Raw genomic sequence first — 13,380 nt, 5'->3', positions numbered from 1 at the left:
TTTGTTGAACCAAACTCGAGTCAGAGTCAAAGTAACGCTGGCATTCACAGAGGAAAGAGAACCGTGAATATATATAGCGCGAAATACCAACGGGCTTTTTGCACTTTTTATCCTAAACATGACTGTGGTCAAGCGGAATCCCGTTATACCCGCTCCACACGCCAAAAATATCAAAAAAGTTCGTATCGGACTTGAATTGAATTTCATAATGAACTCATGGGTTATTTTTTTCCTTGGTGGACAATGTGCCTAAAATTCGAATCTTGTTATCATCCTTATATATAGAATATGCAAATCAATTATTCAAATCTATATATACAGAATTGCAGGAACAACGTTGGCATCCCCTGCAAATTCTCCTTTGTTCAGTGAGCACGAGAATTCTATTTCCAACGAAGGGATTCTTCATGATGGGGCAAATTATTAGGCTCTTCTACATCGTCCTACTTTTCCTCATACGCATTGCTTTTCGTGCCGATGCACTCCAGGTTCCACACTCTGTGTGCTTCTTCGACTTCAACTATACGCACGGTAGTACGTTAGACAGCAGTCTGAATACAGTCTTTAATAGTCTTGTTCAACACACCTCCCAAACTGGTTTTAACACTTGTGTGGATGGCCAAATATACGGCCTCCTACAATGTTCCAGGGACACAACAGCCGAACAGTGCCGCAACTGCTCCCATAGATCAGTCACTACAATTCGGCACAAGTGTGCGAATACCGGCGGTGGTTTAATTTTGTTGGATGACTGCTTCTTACGTTATGAAAAATATGATTTCTTCGGACAAATGTCTACTGGTGGATGGTATAATTATAATCATAGTAATATGTCCACCCCTGATGTTTTTAACGCCGCTGTTGAGAGCCTATTAACCAATTTGTCAGGTGAAGCAGCGTCTGGATCTAAGTTATATGCTTCGGGAACAAGTACAGACTCCATGTCTCGAAGGATTTACGGTGCGGTGCAGTGCACGAGAGATATATCGAGTATCCAATGCAAAACATGTCTCTTAAGCGCAATCAATTTTATTTTATCAAGAATTCCTGGAAGCGCAGGAGCTACGGTTTTGAGCAAAAGCTGCAATGCCCATTATGAAATGTATCCTTTCTTTAACTCGATTTTGCCTCCATCTCCATCCACGGCAAAAGGGCCAGCTATTGCACCAACGAAGCAGCACACACAGTCGCCAGCTGTTACACCGGGGGCTTATCCGCCAGGGAAGCAGATGAACGGGTCAAATAGAAAGAGTTCAAACAAAATAATCATAATTTTAGGTGTGCTGGGCGGCTTGCTTCTCGTATAGGTGTGCTCTACTTTCCTCCAATTAATGGTGCGTATCGCGTTGTAGTTGGGATGATTGTGTGGTGCTGATGTGTGAGGTTAATGAGATGATCGCGAGATGACCCTTTTTGGAGATCTGGTTGCTGTGTGGGTTTCATGGGGTGATCATGCACGGTTGTGTTGTTGTCGCATTAGTGGTCTGCTTACTCACCTTCTCCGTGTCGTAACTTAAAATGACTAGATTAAAATTATTGAATTTTCTGCCTTTGTCTTTAATTTTCCATCCTTTCTTTATCTGGTAGGTCTCCTCAAAATATTTGTTTTATGCTGGGCTATGACAACTAATTTTACTAAATCCATTTTCATTAAAAAAAAAGAAAATCCATTTCCTATTTTCTTTCCCGTGTGCTTTTATTCCCCATCAAAATTTAAATGGAAGTTAAATTTGTGTTTTTGTTTTAAAATATTTATTTAAGTTAAATTTGTGTTTTTGTTTTAAAATATTTATTTAAATAAAAATAAAATAGTTGAAATTTAATTGTAATTAAAGTCTAAATAATTTGAAATCGTATATGGATTTAGAGTATTGTTTTAATATTATTTTTCTTGTTTTAAGAGTTTTTTTTGAGGTATTTAATATGAGTGGAAATTTGTCTCTTTTAAACCATCTCATTTTAGATGGACTAATTTATATTAAATAATAATAATAAAGCAACCTTCATTTATTAACAACTATAAATAATTATTTTCACCACAAAATATAATATAATAAATATATAATAAATTAAAAGATAATATAATATGATGATGATGATGATAATGATTAACGTCTATTTAGATCAGACTTTGGTCTATCGGACCTAAAGAAACATATTATTTAGTTTGATTTAAGGTTTTATTCCTATGGTCAAAAAGTTTGGAGAGAAGTCTCCCAAGCTCACTATAATTTTGACGTCATAAAAGGCTAGGAAGGTTAGTATTACAACAAAGATTATGAAACTGAGATCTAATGTGGTTGTACGCGGGACACTCTAAGAGGAAGTGGTTTTCATTCTCAATGTTCCTATTCTCACAGAGATGGCAGATCCTTTCCATCCATGGTGTTTTAGGAACTACCCAGCGACTTGTTTCACTATGGAGCTCATGGGAGTTCGTTCTAATCTTCAATATATTAACTTTCTTCTCTGATCTAGCTAAAACAGAGAGATACTTTTGATCTTCTAGGGTGGGGTTGATGACCTTCTTATAATAACTTCATTTTCTTTTAGCTACTAAATCTTTCTCACACGACATTTTTCTTTGAATATAGAAGTAACAATATTTTTAATTTTATTAATGTTTTGCAATCCATCATTCTTGTTGATCTCCCAATGGTTTAACCAGGCCCTTTTGTCTTTATACCACCCCTGCTTGAACCTTAGGTAGTTTTGCTGGAATTTAAAGCTATCTTAGGAAGTCTATGATCTCCTATGTTATTGAGATTGTGCTTGTACAACAAAAGCCGCTTCTAGTCATAGTTAGGCTCTCGATAGGGAAAGACCTACTTCTATAAGGAGAATAGGGTAGGGTGTATTGCTTTTAATTTTCATGTTATACGTTATAAAGCGCTTCTGGATTTGCTCAACCTTTCTCCAGGATTCTCTAGAGATGCTGCAACTCCAAACCTCACATCCATATAAGATAACGGGAGTGACTAAAGTTTCAAAGAGGAACTTCTTTTTATCCCACATTATGAGGTTTGCCGTTTTACAATTATTTTCAAGACCAAAGTAAGCTTTCCATCCCCCATTAATCTTTTTCTCAATGTTATAGTTCCAGTTGAGCTTGTGATGAATATCAATTCCTAGGTACTTGTAAGAATACACTTCCTCCAAATTATTATTGTCATAAATAAAATTAGTGTATGTGTCCTTCTTGGATTTGATAATCATAAACTTTTTTTTTTGTCAGTGTTAATAGTCATGTCCATGGTAGAGTAGAAATCCTTAAGAAGCCTAAGTTGCTTATCAATATCAGATGGACACCTTGCAAGGAGAACAATATCGTCAGCATAGAGAAGAAGGATGACGACTATCCTAACTAATCGTGCTAGCACATCTTGCTTCCTCTAGATAACCTTCGAACTTGTCAATGTAAATGCCAAATCATAATCCATCCAAATCATCCATAAATGTCAAAATTAAACTACCTATAAAAGCATTCACATACAACCCATAAACAACCCATAAAATAGTACATAATATTTATTTATTATTATTATTATTAAGAGTAATATGATAACTCATTTTTAGTAGTACGATGGTTCAAATTGATAACTCATTTTTTCGTCCTCTAAGAATAGCTAAAAATAACAGAGAATATCGTCTATATAAATGAAAATCTAAACAAAGAAGTGAAACATGTTTGTTTGAAAGATAATTGAAGGGGAAAATTAACGTTGAAATGCTACATGAAAAATAATAATCACGGAACTATTTATACTTGAGAAAAACACTAAATAATGGGAAATGTCCTCTCCATTGTAGGACACATAGCAATCAAATGTTGAAATTGTTTATGGACAACTTTCCCTTGTTTCTTGAAATGTTGAATACTTACTACTAAGGGGTTTTATGGAATTAGGTAAGGGAGAATCGAATCCATTGGACCCTGCAAAAATGTGAAATCTCATCGTCCAAAAAGCCAAGAAGAAGCGCCCTCCTTCCCAACCCGCCTGGGTTGATTCGGCCAGCAAGGGAGTCCTCACCTCTTCTACCAATCAATGGCTTCAAACAACAATCATCTTTACCTCACGCTCGAGTTTAAAGATTATGTTTATTTTGTCTATCCCCATGGGCAATCCGTCAATGAAGAAATAATGTGATAAGAGGATTGGGACGAATGCTGCCAAAAGAAATTATGTTCTCTTGAGTGCTGTAACTTGATTTTATGCAGAGTCAGTGAAGGTTATGGTCAGATATAAATTTCGAAAAACCGAAAATATTTTATTATTATTGTAATTTAATTACTAAAATTAGATAAATTATACATATATCCAATATGCTATCCATTTAATTTACATATCAATTATTTTCAAGCATATTTTAACATAAATACCCGGAAAATTTTCCAATAAATGGAATAAGGTACATGCCTATATAATTGTTGCAATTTCATACTTCATTGATAACTTTTAAGTCAACTTATTGTTTTTAATAAAATTTTAATATGTATTACACATAAAATTTATTATGAAAATGATTTATTAATTAAAATTTAATATTAATATAAAAAAGTTTGAAGTAATGTAATATGATAAATTCATTATTTTAAATATAATTTTAATATTGATAAAATATAAATTATATTATAATAACATATTATTAATATAAAAAATAAAATTATTCTATTTTTAAAATATAAAAATTTAAATTTATAAATATATGTGTATGGATGGTTGTGGACGATGATAGAGAATGAGGATAAAGGTAAACTTGATAGCGCAACATAGGTTGTTACAATGTATAATAATAAAAAGATAAATCAAAATGTTTATTATTAATTTAAAAAAATTATATAATGAATTTTTAAATAATAATAATAACAAATAAGTTGTTATGTATAATAATAAAATATTGAAAGAGAAATATAATAATAAAATACTGAAAAAGAAATGGAGGAGGAGGAGGATGAGGACAACAATATATTTTGAAGTTAAGTTTTCTTATCAAGATTAATGAATTATGTACCTATTCGTTATCAATCTAAGATATTAATTGATGACTTATCAAACAAAGGCTCTCTTTCTAGTGTATTCATTCACCCTCAATCCAAGAATCCACATATTGACCATCAATCGAATAAACTAATTCAGAATTTATCATAGGAAAGTCTCCCTCAATAATGCACCCATTCATCATCAATTCAAGAATTTAAATTGGTCGCCCATTCACCATCAATCCAAAACTCCATAAAATAATAAACAATATCCTTATTATTAAATTAATTGTACTAATCATTTAAAACAATATAATTTTGAACAAATTCTTCATATATATTTTCTCAAACAACCTTACTCCTTTTGTATAACTAGATTACCATTCTAGTAACACCTATAACTTCAAAAAAAAATCAACGAAAAGAGTACCAATCACTTTTCTCTTTGTAACTGCTAATGACTAGGGTTTAGTCAAAAAGTTGAAAGATATGTTCAACTACCAAAGTAATTTGGATTTGGAGTTTTACCTTACTTTGATATTTTCATGACCATGACTATTATTTTTGTTTTTTTAGCTATGATCAACCTAAATCCGGGCCATCCCTAATGTTGAATATGAAAATGAGCGACCATAATTAAACACTTTCTAATGAGCCACTACATTTCTAAAAACTATCACAAAGAACCTTTTCAAGCAAAAATATGATTTCATAAACAAGGAGGACCAATTCCGATTCACACACTTTTGAAGGAAGATGCCAAAGGCCAAAATCCATTAAATCATAAAATAAACATAGATCATGTATAATTTGCAGAATCCAAGTTTGCTACAAGATGATCCATTTCTCTACCTAATCTATAACACATGTTAGCCTTGAGAGATACTTGGGGTTCTAAGGTGAGATCCCTGACTTTAACCTATAAAAAACAAAACTAAGCTTCACATTTTACAAATGCATCCATGCCCATCATTACTAAAATATAATTGGAGGTTGATATATGTAATATAATATTTGTAGGTTGATTAACACAATGCACATATTGTTAAAGAAAAGAAAAGTGTTTTATTTTAGTATGGAATTTTAAAGATAAGGTTAGAGAATAGTGTTTCATTTTAAAGATAGTCATTAAGACAAAATGAATTATGTTATAAAAATTATTTATAGTTAATATTATTTAGAGAAGATTTATTTATATCAAAGACGGTTTAAAGTGTATCTATTTGTTATTCATCTAAGATATAAATGAATTGTTGACTTATCAAATAAAAATTTCCTCAATAATATTTCTATTCATAATCAATTTAAGAATTTAAACTACTCACCCATTCATCATCAACAAAGATGGCATAAAATAATAAACAATATCCTTATTATTATATTAATTGTATTAATCATTTAAAATGATATAATTTTCAATCTATTAAAAAATAGAAAATAATTAAATAATTTTTTTCCCAAAATCATCAAATAAAAGAATAAAAGTGGACAATGAGATAAAATTAATAAAATTTGTATATTTTATTACCCATCCTTATAATTTCACCTAAACAAATTAAATTTTAGATAAATAATAATAGATTTTTCTCACTTCTCATATTTTTTAACTTCTTAATTCATATGAACTTTAGATGGAAGATTGATTCTCAAGGGAATATGCTCATCATATGCTTCTTAATGTTTCTCAATGTTTGTAGTGTATTACAGAGTCTGTTAGGTTGCATTGACTTTTAACAAATTTAAAAAATTATACTTGCTAGTGCCTCCCCATCCACCAACTTCATAGGGATTTGAGATTAATCCAATTCTAATAAGTTCCTCCATGTTGATATTATTTAAATTCTAATAAATTCCTGATTGTTATTTATAACATTCGTTTATATATAAATAAATTTTATTTAGCAAAATAGTCCATTACTTTTAATAAATTAAAAAAATTAGATTCGTGCCATGTGGCTCCCCACCCATCAATTTCCTATGGATTTGAGATTAATCCAATTCTAGTAGGTTACTCCATGTTGAGATTATTCCAATTCTAGCCCCCCACCCACCAATTTCCTAGTATTTGAGATTATTCCAATTCTAATAAGTTCCTCCATGTTGAGATTATTCCAATTCCAATAAGTTCCTCAATATTATGTATAACATTCATTTATATATAAGAAAATTTTATTTAGAAAAATGGTCCATTGCTTTTAATAAATTTAAAATCTTATATTCATGCCACGTGGCTCCCACCCACCAATTTCATAGGGATTTGAGATTATTCCAATTATAATAAGTTCCTCCATGTTGAGATTATTCCAATTTTAATAAGTTCCTCGTTGTTATTTATAACATTCATTTATATGTGATACAATTTTATTTAGAAAAATGGTCAATTACTTTTAATAAACTTAAAAACATGTATTTGTGCCACATGGCTCCCCACCCACCAGTTTCCTAGGGATTTGAGATTATTCTAATTCTAATAAGTTCCCCCAGTTGATATTATTCCAATTATAATAACTTATTCATTATTATTTATAACATTCATTTCTATATAATTAAATTTTATTTAGAAAAATGGTCCATTACTTTTAATAAATTTTAAAAATTATATTCATGCCACGTGGTTCCCCACCCACCAATTTCGTAGGGATCTGAGATGATTCCAATTGTAACAAGTTCCTCCATGTTAAGATTATTCCAATTCTAATAAGTTCCTCCATGATAAGTTCCTCATTATTATTTATAACATTCATTTATATATAATCAAATATATCACAAGGTATTTTACTGTATCTTCATTATGGTGCAAATAAATTCCATCCACTCTGGCATTAAGATGATGTCTCTAAACGTGTTTGAAGATCATATTGTCTACTCCAATGCTAGGAGAATGTGGGCTACAAGTTAATAATGTGGGATACAAGTTGTGAGTGCTACATCTTCCTCGATTAATATTAAAGTTTTCCATACCATATATAACAAGGTATTTTCCTATAATCATGGGAACAACTTACTTCCTTGTCTGCTTTACCTATATTTGAACATACATATATTTGCATGCTTCCATAGGTGTATGATAGTGTCAAATTTAATGTGGACAACCTCTATGAGAAGTTTGGGCATTTCATATTGGATCACGAGGCCAACTTACGGGACCTTGACTCTCAAGTGGAATATGTGTCGCCGCACAAATGACGAGTACAAGGTTTGACCAACTTATGCCACGAATCTCCACGAGATCAATTATGTGTCCACTGCAAATATAGTAACTGAGCGTGGTTTAGATGTTAATGATTTTAACGAGTGTTCTATAGAAGATTGCTTTACTTTTCAAATAGAGATGCATAAAAGTAGCTCAATTATGAATTTGGTCTATCCTAGGTTTTCAATGTAGGATTAGTGTAGAATTGGGTAAAGTAGCATGAATGAATTATTAGTAATCATTTAATAACAAATTTTCAAATTGCAAGTGTAGAAATTTTGAATAATTTAACACATATTCACAGAGATTATCCTGATCATACAATTATAAGCGGAACATGTATAATACATAATCTCCTCTACGTTGATCATCAATTTACAGAAGCAGAAACATTCACAGGCACACATAGAAGCATCAATCAAACTCATTAACACAGTATGTATCCCGGGGAAAGCATCTCGCTAAAAACCCCACACTATCTGTATATTATATTGATTGAATCATGTAACAATACACAACATAATACTTCTCACAAGTATCTCCACCTGTTACACACAATACAGCTCAGATCTGATCTCCAAATCTCCCCCGCTGCTTGCCTGCCTCCACTGCTCAATACCTGCTCAAGAACTGATGAGAATAGCTTCCCAAACTCGATTTTACACTGCAAAATAGTCACTCACTCTTTGTGGACGTGAGCAACAGCTATAATATCATGAAGATACGTGAGCAAACTCATTGGCATACTCAATCCTTTGATTGTGCAAATCATCATGCACAGCTATAGTCACAACTGATAGCAATCTGATCCTCTAACACCTGTCCCTGCTGAACTGAACATGCACTGACATGCAACTGAGTTAACTGATGTATTCTATAGTTGCATTATGAGTTAATAACTTGTGAATTAATTAATAACTAATTCACCCAACTCATCTTTAGTCTATTGATCAGTTAGACTAAATACAACCAGTTTAACAAACCTAAACTGAACAAAACTCCATCAACTGTACCTCCAGTCCACTAAACTCAACTCACTTGAGTTCTAACTGAAGTCATGCATGCAACAACTCAACTGACTCATAAGAAAAACGAATTTCTTTCTGACAGCTGCATGTGCCACTTCCGTAGCTCAAACTGAAGTGCTCCAAGAGAATAAGATTAAGTTTATAGTCCAAATATTATTGTGAGATAATAATATTTGACTTTTCTATTTTTGACTTTGATCACTCACACTGTGATCACTCACACTGTAATCACTCACACTGTGATCACTCACACTTTCATCAAAAATAGAAGTCCATCTATTTTTCCCAACTTGATCAATCATCCATAGACATGATCCATATGTCTAAAAATAGACATAGTCTAAAAATAGACTTGCGCCAAAAATAGCCTGCGGGCCCACTTAGTGAAGGCGACTCTTTTCACTAAGCTCCATCATCTTGTTGCACTCTCAACAAGCATTTCTTGTTGCACACTTTTCAACACTCCCTCTCAACAAGAAAGGCTTCCTCTCAAACCCGATCCTGTAACTCTGGAATGTTCTCCATGCAACACATTTGGCCGGTCCACTTGCTCTGTCATCAAAGTCTCTGACTGCTATTGCCTCTGTCAACTGAAACTCTGCATCTCTGTGCTCTTCGGTATCTGACTGCTCTAGCCTCTGTCACTTTGATCTCTGACTGCATCCGTGCTGCTGCTGGTTCTATCTCCCAGCATTGCATCCGCACTGCACCTCCCAACTGACCTCCCTGTTGGGATAGAAACATCCTCTGATGCTGAAGCTCTACCTGCAGCTGACAAGTGCTCCCTCTCTGACATCTGCGCTACTGCAACATCTCCATGCATCTCGTACCATTGCACACCTCTCTGTGCCACCTAACACTGTGCAAAACACTTGTGCCTCTCACATTGCTACAGCCTGCTAGCTATGCGCTGTCCTGGGATTCCCTGCACTGTCGCTCTCTCTGCCGCTCCATCCGCATCTGTCTCTACCCAATCAGTCAGTTCCTGCTACTACACATCGGGGCTCCCGTAGCAAGGTCTCATCCAAGAGGTTGGGTACCTCAAGGATCTTACCCCTCCTCCTTGGGACAATCAATCCACATCACCCCACCTCCTACCTGGAGGTGTGGATGCATGCGATCCCTCAGCCCACCTGGCTTGAAGTTTCCCCCTACTGGAGGTCTCTGGATGAGCATATGTCTCTACTCGATCTCCTCTCAGATTCCCTTGTTGTGGCTGCTCCACAACCTCCTGAAGCTGCTGCACCAATCGTGGCTCCTCCACAATCGTCTGAGACTTCTTCTGGCTCTGCATGTTGAGAGGTAATATACGCTCCCTCTCAACCACCAAGTCTCCATCAGTTGCCTCGCTGCTCAAGGCTTTGCATGCATCTTGAACCTCAAGAGCATACAGGTTCCTGACCCGTGAACCAATCTCGTGACAATGAAAGCATCTCACCTTCGACTTGTCAACCTTCTTCCCATCACTGGAAGAACAAGATTCGGAAAGAGAAACCTTCCCCTTCCCCTTCTTCACCTTACTCGCTAAGGCATAGTTCTCCTCATCCTGCATGGATGAAGAACCGTCTCTGGTGCTCCGTCTAATCTCCTCCTGCATCAAATCCGACCATGGTCGTTCCCAATTTGGCAGTTTCTCCCTTCCATTCACCGAGTCCTGGTAGGTATGCCAACTCTTAGGAAGGTCAAGGAGTCCTAGACTCACCATCCTCATCGTCAACAGTAACCCCCACACTTCCCAGCTCATCTCGACACTGAGTGAACCTCGTGAGATACTGGGGCATACTATCTCCATTCTCGAACTGAATGTTTCTGAGTTTTATCTCTTGCTTTGGAATTAAATTCAAATTCCACCAGCACAAAACTCAACTGCTTCCGATCTAAAATTCGTGAGAACAAAGTATTTCTTGTACAGAGATCGACTGTATGGGCATTCACCAGATATCTCACCTTCCAAAAGAAGGATGAATCCAGAGGCTACCTGGCCCGATTACAGACTCTGCCTGAAGAAATAAAATGTAAACACTTCCTGAATAATAGACCCGATGATCAATCCTCGCTTGATGTCCTGTAAAAATCTCTTCTACAAATCAAGCAGCTCTGATACCATGTAGAAATTTCCTGCAAATTCTCTACAAATCTAGCTCTGATACCATGTAGAAATTTTGAATAATTTAACACATATTCACAGAGATTATCCTGATCATACAATTATAAGCGGAACATGTATAATACATAATCTCCTCTACGTTGATCATCAATTTACAGAAGCAGAAACATTCACAGGCACACATAGAAGCATCAATCAAACTCATTAACACAGTATGTATCCCGGGGAAAGCATCTCGCTAAAAACCCCACACTATCTGTATATTATATTGATTGAATCATGTAACAATACACAACATAATACTTCTCACAAGTATCTCCACCTGTTACACACAATACAGCTCAGATCTGATCTCCAAATCTCCCCCGCTGCATGCCTGCCTCCACTGCTCAATACCTGCTCAAGAACTGATGAGAATAGCTTCCCAAACTCGATTTTACACTGCAAAATAGTCACTCACTCTTTGTGGACGTGAGCAACAGCTATAATATCATGAAGATACGTGAGCAAACTCATTGGCATACTCAATCCTTTGATTGTGCAAATCATCATGCACAGCTATAGTCACAACTGATAGCAATCTGATCCTCTAACACCTGTCCCTGCTGAACTGAACATGCACTGACATGCAACTGAGTTAACTGATGTATTCTATAGTTGCATTATGAGTTAATAACTTGTGAATTAATTAATAACTAATTCACCCAACTCATCTTTAGTCTATTGATCAGTTAGACTAAATACAACCAGTTTAACAAACCTAAACTGAACACAACTCCATCAACTGTACCTCCAGTCCACTAAACTCAACTCACTTGAGTTCTAACTGAAGTCATGCATGCAACAACTCAACTGACTCATAAGAAAAACGAATTTCCTTCTGACAGCTGCATGTGCCACTTCCGTAGCTCAAACTGAAGTGCTCCAAGAGAATAAGATTAAGTTTATAGTCCAAATATTATTGTGAGATAATAATATTTGACTTTTCTATTTTTGACTTTGATCACTCACACTGTGATCACTCACACTGTAATCACTCATACTGTGATCACTCACACTTTCATCAAAAATAGAAGTCCATCTATTTTTCCCAACTTGATCAATCATCCATAGACATGATCCATATGTCTAAAAATAGACATAGTCTAAAAATAGACTTGCGCCAAAAATAGCCTGCGGGCCCACTTAGTGAAGGCGACACTTTTCACTAAGCTCCATCATCTTGTTGCACTCTCAACAAGCATTTCTTGTTGCACACTTTTCAACAGCAAGCTGATCTTATTAGTTTTTTTTTATGTAAATATCAGTGTTGATCTATTTTAATCACAAATATAAGAAATGTTTAGAGATATAATTTCTTCTTGTGTAATTTTTTTATAATGTATAAAAAAATATATTTGCATCTCAAAGATAAAATTGACAAAAAATAATATAGCCCAAATATAAAATAATAATATTACTTGAAATGCTTAAAAATGCTTTAACCATGCAAATTTATTTCTTTTTATTGTACATATTAGTTGCATTGAAATATTTTACTTATGAAGCACATTTTTTTATATAAATAAGTTCCATGATGAGTTTCTCCATGATTAATAAATTATGAAATTTAGAAATTATGGTTGATGTTTTGAAATGTATTTTTATTTTTGAAATTTGAAACACGTTATATTCTAAATTGATTATAAGTAAAATAGATGAAGTAAAAATATAAAATTAGGTTTTTGTTTTTATTTATTTAATTGTCAATTTTTGAAATATATCATACATTAAAAAATTGTAAATTTATAGATTTAAAATTTCATCAATAATGTTTCATATGATACTTTTTTTTAAAATTTAATATATTCACATGAAATTATAGTAAATGAATTTATGAATTTACAATTGTTTATTTCGTTTCATTTTATTTTGTATGAATTTATTTTTGAAAAAATCATTATATATTGTTCATTTGTTTTTAATATTTTGCACTGTATTTTGATTTATTTTCATGTAAAAAGTCTATAAATAATAATTTATAGGATTTATTGATCTAAGGCTTCATATTCCTAGGGTATAATATTAATCC

The 13,380-nt window shown here is 33.8% G+C and overlaps 1 protein-coding gene across 1 annotated transcript; it reads left to right on the top strand.

The window, feature by feature from the left end:
- The first annotated feature begins 410 nt into the window (after positions 1-410).
- On the top strand, positions 411-1,307 carry LOC149213347 (cysteine-rich repeat secretory protein 38-like). The gene has a single exon (XM_089388986.1). The coding sequence runs from the start codon at positions 411-413 to the stop codon at positions 1,305-1,307; it is 897 nt and encodes a 298-aa protein (XP_089245112.1).
- The last annotated feature ends 12,073 nt before the right edge of the window (positions 1,308-13,380 follow it).

Source organism: Pinus tabuliformis, chromosome 1_1 (assembly GCF_031772625.1).
Source record: "Pinus tabuliformis cultivar Carrire ecotype Pingquan chromosome 1_1, CPIR1, whole genome shotgun sequence".
Taxonomy (NCBI): domain Eukaryota; kingdom Viridiplantae; phylum Streptophyta; class Pinopsida; order Pinales; family Pinaceae; genus Pinus; species Pinus tabuliformis.
Note: the sequence above shows the minus strand (reverse complement) of the source record. Positions and strands in the feature narration are given on the sequence as shown.